Genomic DNA, 7,512 nt, shown 5'->3' with positions numbered 1-7,512 from the left:
GTGTGATAAAAAATTATATATAACGAGCAAATATGCAATAGCTATATTTAGGGATATTAAATGAATTTCTATTGGATTGTACAAGTCCCTGATCTCTGTGTTTCTTTTATATTGCTTAAGGTTAATACTTTGCAAAAACTGCAGTTTTGAAACTATAATATATATTCTATACAACCGGTCTATAGGGATAACCTTATCTTCCATTCCATAATTATGAGGAGCATTTAAATATACGAGATTGTATATAACACTTTATTTCGGTGATCAAAAAACGGTTGTATTTTATTCCTTTACAGAGATTCAGTCAATTTGGACGAGAGGTGGTTCCATTGAGTCTTGCAACCGCATCAGGTATTGCGGTGTCCGCTCCACGTCAGAGTGCCAATTCTTCTTTACACAATGGTGCGATTTACGTGTTTCCTATTTCAGGTGATTCGAAACCTCATCAATAATCTAGTAGCAGAGAACTCGCATTAGTGAGATATTAAAGTCCAATTGCAGGTTTATATGACCAGATGTAGTATCTGTCGTTTCCACCCATTCGCAGTGAAGATCGAGGAATAACACCCCCAAAATATGGCAGGCTGCACAAAACCATTATGTAGAGAGAGAGAGAGAGAGAGAGATAACAATTTCGCCAAAATTTTTCTTTTAACTAATTGGCTAGTATTTAAATCCAATGTTTTCGCCTTGAGCAGCATAGTACCGCTTGCGCTTTCGATCATTTCATACAGAAAGCGCCATAGAAATTGTCAAATTATTAATAGTAGTAGTACCAATAAGGCCTACTACAGTACGCTAATCATAAACAATTGGATACACCGCATGGTGAAAAGTTCCCAATCGCCATTCGCATTAAATAACGCCACAAATCAGGAGCAATGTTGATATAACTGGTCTATCAACTGGTGGCGAAATACTTCAAGCTTTTCCTCCCTTTGAAACACTTTGTCTTCGATACACATATGTCTCAGTACTGTAGTATAATAAGAGAAAACCGCGGTGTGAACTTTCCCCTGGTATACTGCGAGTCTGCGAGACTGGAAGAACAAGAAATTCTCCACCATGCTAACTCCAGTATGTTGGATACAGATGGGGAGAAAACACTCCTCCGATATTGAGACCAGGAGGATCAAAATTGTGCGACGAGTGGTTGACATGATCACCACTCACACTCGAAATCATTGGGTCGTTTCCTTTACCAAATGATTGAATCAGATTTGGGTTGACCGTAGCCATGTGAACGTTGGAGTCTGACCGCGATATAAGATTATCGATAGCAAAGTCTGAAGTGAATTCGCTAGGCCCTATCAACGATTCGGTTGAAAAGTCGGTAAACATCTGATTGCTTGATTGGGATATATTAGCCGTGTCGTGCACGGTGGTTGTAGAACGTGGTAATGTCTGGGTGGCAGAACTTGAGCTCACGGAAAACGCATCATTGCTTCCGACTAAGGAAAGAGCTGAGAAATTCGAAAAGCTTTGTGGTGGCGCGCTGCTCGATGGAACACTGGAGTTTGTTAGAGTTGTCGGGTGTGTTAATGTGAAAGTATTTTGGATAACTGGTTGATTGACTGGAGTGTTCATCACAACGATATCATTACTCGGTTGTTGACGTCCAATTAGCGACTCTGCAGAAAAGCTTGTAAGATGCCCTGTTCCAGAACCCTGGTGCCGTGTATGCGACGTCTGGTTACCCGTCAAGGCATCAATACTGTATGGTAATTGCGAAATATTGTCTTGTACTTGGTTCGGTCGTACTTGCTGCGTAAATCCTCTTTCAAATGAAGTAGGAGCTAGAGTAGATTGCTGCGAAAACTGGGCAATGGTGTTCGCATTGGCGACACTTGAAACAATGGTGGTTTGAGTTAGCGGTGCAAAACTTGGTTGGACAGGGGCGTTCACAGAAGGTTCCCGGCTTGCGAGGGTCACCTTAGTTAGGTCATTTGCTGAAGTGGACATATGTGATGATCTCGAAGTTTGTGGTAACCCACTACCAAGTACTGTTTCGGTTAGGTTATGCCTTCTGTGGGCATTGGGTGTTCTAGTCGCTGGTACGCACATGCTTCCTCTTGGTGTGTTCGATGACTGAGTCGAAACAACCATATTCTTATTCATCGAACCGGCTGTCGCGAGCCTGTCGTAAGTTTTACTTCTAGAGTTTGACGCAGTCTGCTGATTGTTCGCACTCGATAATATGGATGTGACTGAAAGCCGATTAGTTATACTTGAATTATTCGATATCGGTGTTAAATCAGGAGCTCCTGGTACTACCAACGTTCGCGCCTGCGGTGTTGAATCTGTCGCTTGCGTGCATGCAGAAGAACACGTTTGGGTATTGGAGTTTCTTGATGAAGATGTTGCTCTCATCGTTGTCGTAATTACGGATGCATCACTCCATGTACTTGGTAATGTTACTTTGTTATCATGAATGAGTTGTGATAAACGTTTGTTCTCCTCCTCGAGTTTGTTCACCTTGTTTTTCAGCTCTGATACTTCTTGTTCTAGAAAGATAAATCTGCATTAGTAATCCGTTTTTTCCAAGACAGACGTCACGCAAAAGTTAGCATGCCAAGTTTTTTACGGCAAAATCACCACAAAGTTAATATGTCATGTCTTTCTCGCAGCTATACATACTGGGATAGAAACGATGCAACGGGCTACTACTACTACTGCAACTATCTCGCTAATCTAGATGATTAGACTACCTGTGTTGAAATGCTTAGCAACAGTTGGTTTCGCAAGAATTATGCTCTTGAACGGAAGTAGCCTTTTTGATTTTCGTTCACTCCATTTGAACAAGATGCATTTTCAACGATCATATAATTTACATCGTTCTTTACAACACCGTGCATGGTGTACGACAAATCATCACAGCTTGACTTAACGTCGCTAAACTGCGAAATACAGTCTTCCAGGAAGTATTGCGTCTTCCCAATCGCCTTCCTCAAAAATATTTGCAACCCAGTTGCTCTCTTCTTGATTTTCACATTTTCCAAATGGCCATCAGTTCTGTTGTACGTCATCACTGATAAGAACGAATTTAGAATTTTTTTGTTGGTTCCGTTCAATCTTAGTCGTTTAATACAGACTTCTGAGAGAATATGATGATCTTCAAGCCTTGACCATCTTCGATGTTTCTTCAGTGTCCGCCATTTGATAACAAATATCCATAATCTTAATGGATTGTGTTAATTACATAAAAGATTATGTAATTATAATATGCGGCTTTGTGGCAATAAAATTAAAGCATTTCTTAGCGTGCTTAACTGTTTATTATCTTAATTGTAGAGCATTGTCCAGTGACAGCCCAGAAGCTAAGTATATTCTCATTGGGCTGTTGTTAATGTTTGCTAAAATGCAAGCTTATATATCATATGTACAGTATTTATTAATTAATACAGTATTATCTTTACTTTCTCAGATTAACGTCGCCGTGGAAAACTCGCGTATTAACTGGTTTAGTGAAGAAAATTACATATTCTTCAAATACCAGTAATCTTGACAGTGCATGAGTACAATATATCATGAACTGTAAAATAATCACACGCATAAGGGAAATATAGAAGGGCCATAAAAATTATGTTCTACAGTAGCTATACCACACCTACAGTAATATATCAAAGTAGTGAAAATCAACCAGATACAACAGTATAAATTTGGATTTCAAGGGCGATTCGTATAAAACACAATAATAATTAACTATACCTCGGGTGGGAAAAGCTATCGCGGTAAATCTATTACCAAAATATCTCTTAAACCGTTCAAATCATCACTCTAAGATTGATCATAGTCAACGAAAGAAATTTATCACAGGCGCTGTACGAGCAACGAGCACAAGTAACTGTTATAAAGTAGCTAAAAACTACTCTAACGATCAGTTAGAATTGAAAAGAAAGAGAACAATGCACGCGACATGCAGCGCAGAAGTTTGACATATGTTTGTACAGTAGCTATATGAAAAAAAACGCGTTAAGTAAAAGGGTAAAAAGGTTTTCCCCAGTGTTCGAAGAAAAAACTGGTTAATGTGAGAAACCGAAACAAAAGATGACCGTATTACTCCTGAAGATATCGAAAATGCCTGATTAATTTCATCAAAAGTGCATCATATAGGTTTCAAGTGCCTTTCCATAATTTTCTTTTACGATATCAGGCAGTGGATCGTCGATTACTTTCACGCATGTGCAGCTACTGTACGTACAGGTCTATTGTACATATTTCAGCCGAATGAAGCAAGAATATTTCTTGAATCAACATGTCGTTCAGGTCTAGAATGACAGGTCATGGAAAAATATAATAGGCTTTTACGAAGACGCAGAAGTCATATTACTAAATCTCGACGATAAAGGATGATTCCTGCACAGAACAGTTCAGGCACAGAGTACCAAGCACGGGTTAAAGGATGAGTTGAAGGTAAATACATGTACCACTGCTAATATTTAACCAATGAACTACAAATGGTGGTGTCTGGACTCTGGAGCAAAAACGTGCTATGGAAAGTCGTGTCGCTTTATACCACGTTTCCCAAAAACGATGTACCATTGAACCAATTATGTATAACATAAAATCGTAATGTCACTGTAAAGTAAACACACGAAACTTCGGAATACAGAAATGATAAATACTGTCAACATACCCAGTAATTGCTTGCTTAGCTTCAGCTCACTGAATTCTGTGCTAATGCCATTAAGTTCTTTAATATATTCACAAGCTGTCTCTAACACATAATTCTTGCTCTAAAAACATACATCATATCAATGTACTAAATAACTTAATACATTCGGCGGAAACATCTACGTACGGGATAATATTTAACCGGCTGTAAGCAGGATCTCTTACAAGCTTGGGCGAAGGCAATAGATTTTTTATCGAAAGAACAAACGCGGAAAAAATCTTAAAACTTGAATCTCTATAAAACAGTGTTTAGGACGATGTTTTCTTATTGAGACTATTCCAAAGTAATTCACCGGATTATGACTACTTCAAAACGTAATCAGTTTACTGACTTCCAAACTTCAACAAGAAAAAGGAAAATTAAAAAAAGCAGGATTTCTCTGCTTAGTTTTATCATAGTTCTATTAACCGCGGTTTTATCTAAACTGTCCCGATTTCTCCAACAAATTTCGCATGTCAAATTTCCCGTATAATTTGTCGCATAAGTACATGTTCAAGAGCACATTCTCAGGTTTGGTCGAAATGGCGTATTGTTCAATACTAAAGTAATGTGAATCATCGTCAATGTACGAATCGTCCGAGATACAGCCTTTCCTAAACAAACAGCGAACACTTTTTTACCTTTTGGTGTATATATAAACGAGTTTTAAAGTGTTAGTTTTAGAAGTGAGGCATATTTATTATAGGGAAAGATAGAGGTTCGTTCTCAGTTTGCTCGCATGTCAAGTGTAGCCTCTACGCTATTGCCTGTTATAGAACTCATTTTGATAATCTGAAAAATTATCCGTATACAATTTTGCAACTTTCTTCCTTTAATGGATGTGCACAAGTGGACAGATAGGAATGCTGCGATGTCCACATGCCTTTATCCACTTATTCTCATCCATCAAAGAAAGAAAAATGCACCTGAAATCATGGCAAAAATTGCAATTGCAGACAGGCATTGACAGCTTTTTTTCAATTTCCAAAAGTCCAAAAACTAATTTTTGCCTAAACCTCAAGCTTTATTGTGGAGATGTATTGAAGGCAACTCTTTGTCCACCTGAGGAGGTTTTTTCATTGTAAATTTACCTGTTTAGTAACACGATGTCTTGGCAAAAGGTCTGCAAGTTTCTTTATCCAATTAGTGATTTTATCTTTCCTCCGTTTTTCAACTAAAAAAATTTAGACAATTATTATTCAGATGCATACACCAAACAAGACACAAAGCTTGTGTGTACCTAAATAAATATTCAAAATGCATCATCTTTGGAATAAAAAGATTGTGAAACAATTGAAGCAAGTGAAATTAGTACCAGTACAAAAACAGTATACATGTATAAAATATGTACCTTCATTGTGAACAATTCTCCTTCTGTTCTGCTGTGCGATACCACCACTGAAAAGCAAGGCAAAAATCAAATTAGGCAATCAAGCCAACTGCCTCTAACCATAGACAATCCAGAAGCCAATCTTCTGGATTGTCTATGTTCAAACTGGCCTTTTGAGTCATATTACAGTTCCTATTTTAGTACCCCTAAATACACAGATAAATTGCTTAGAAATTCTGCATTTATTTTAGAATATTTAAAATTTTATATAGTTTATAGTAATACGTGTATCTGAGATATTTTTTTTATGAAAGACTCATTTCCAAGGTTCCAAAGGAATCAAATTTCAAAAAGTCCCTGAGATTGGACTGGGACTGAGGAATTAAACAAACACTGTGCTTACATCAGTTTGCCTAATCAAGAAGTTTTTGCTGTAAAATACAGAAATTAGGTTTCTAAAGAATTACTTTTTAATTTTTTTTTTTCAGTTTTTACAATTCATTAGTGTAGATTTGTTTCTCCACTAAATTTTTGGGCTCATACATCTACATTGTAAAATATAGGCCTTAAATACTAAACTTTTCCTATCAAACACAAACACTAAAAAAGTTGGGCAACAACTACTTGCCTTAGAACTATATCAGATGATATATAATAGGGTGTTTGTGTGTTGTTTGGTGTTGCAAAACGGAAGGAAAGCATGCTGGTTGGAACCGGGTTGCTGGGGGTTGATGAAGCTGTTGTTGTTAGAGTATTACCTAAATGAAAATGAACAATTACATAATGTAAAAAGTGAAAAAAGGTGAGTTATTTAAGTGCCCTAAGTGGATGCTTTGGTTTTGGTATTCTTCCTGATGACTCCCTACTCACTGAGGATTCAAAAAAGCCTTGGGAATGACACAGCCATTTTTAATCTTAGTTTTGACTCTTCAAACTGCATTTGGCTCTGTGCATGTGATGGGGCCTACCAACCCTTATTAAAAACTCAGAGTCTTGGTAAAACCAGGCCTGAACCATCGCCAGTTCAACAGTTCTCTTTAAATTTCAGTAGACCTACCAGGTACCAACATATACCTACCATTGCTAGTGCTTACACAAGCACTATTCTGTGTAGTCATAGTGGTAACTACTTTCTAAAAATAAGATTCTTTAGTATTCCAATGACCACATGCCTCCTGAGAACATTGTAAAACAGAAAATGGTACATAAACTAAAGTAGCTGCGACCAGTCCAGATGTCCATATTAATCGTTGGACTGGCCAATTTAGTCGTGAATAATAGTTGTAATCATAACTTTCTAGTGGTATGTGTCCAGTATCCTTTGTGTATAATATGAAATACTTTCACGATAATAGGCTAATAGTTTTTTAACGTGAAATATTTTCCTGGTAAACAGCACTTTCTTTCTTCTTGCCAACAAAGTTAGAAATTCAGAAAATGGCATTTCTTGTTTTGATCATGTTAGGAGAAAACCGTTACTAATCAATATTACCAAAAGGCGTAGATGCATTAACCTACGTAGATGTAG

At 37.4% G+C, this 7,512-nt stretch overlaps 1 protein-coding gene across 3 annotated transcripts; it reads right to left on the bottom strand.

Annotated features, from left to right (window-relative positions):
- Positions 1 to 231: 231 nt before the first annotated feature.
- On the bottom strand, positions 232 to 7,366 carry LOC114544310 (upstream stimulatory factor 1-like). 3 transcript variants are annotated; one of them, XM_028562978.1, is made up of 6 exons: positions 7,063 to 7,366; positions 6,613 to 6,742; positions 6,006 to 6,052; positions 5,746 to 5,828; positions 4,637 to 4,736; positions 232 to 2,504 (listed from the first exon to the last, which is right to left on the bottom strand). In XM_028562978.1, the coding sequence occupies exons 1-6, from the start codon at positions 7,100 to 7,102 to the stop codon at positions 1,069 to 1,071; spliced, it is 1,836 nt and encodes a 611-aa protein (XP_028418779.1). In that variant the 5' UTR covers positions 7,103 to 7,366; the 3' UTR covers positions 232 to 1,068. The 3 variants fall into 3 exon arrangements, with proteins under 3 accessions (XP_028418779.1, XP_028418781.1, XP_028418780.1); XM_028562980.1 differs by having other exon boundaries at positions 232 to 453; XM_028562979.1 differs by lacking the exons at positions 4,637 to 4,736; positions 5,746 to 5,828; positions 6,006 to 6,052; positions 6,613 to 6,742; positions 7,063 to 7,366 and adding an exon at positions 2,709 to 3,203.
- Between the last annotated feature and the right edge of the window lie 146 nt (positions 7,367 to 7,512).

Source organism: Dendronephthya gigantea, unplaced genomic scaffold (genome assembly GCF_004324835.1).
Source record: "Dendronephthya gigantea isolate DGI-Jeju-01 unplaced genomic scaffold, DenGig_1.0 000723F, whole genome shotgun sequence".
Taxonomy (NCBI): Eukaryota; Metazoa; Cnidaria; class Anthozoa; order Malacalcyonacea; family Nephtheidae; genus Dendronephthya; species Dendronephthya gigantea.
This window is presented reverse-complemented; position numbering and strand designations above follow the sequence as displayed.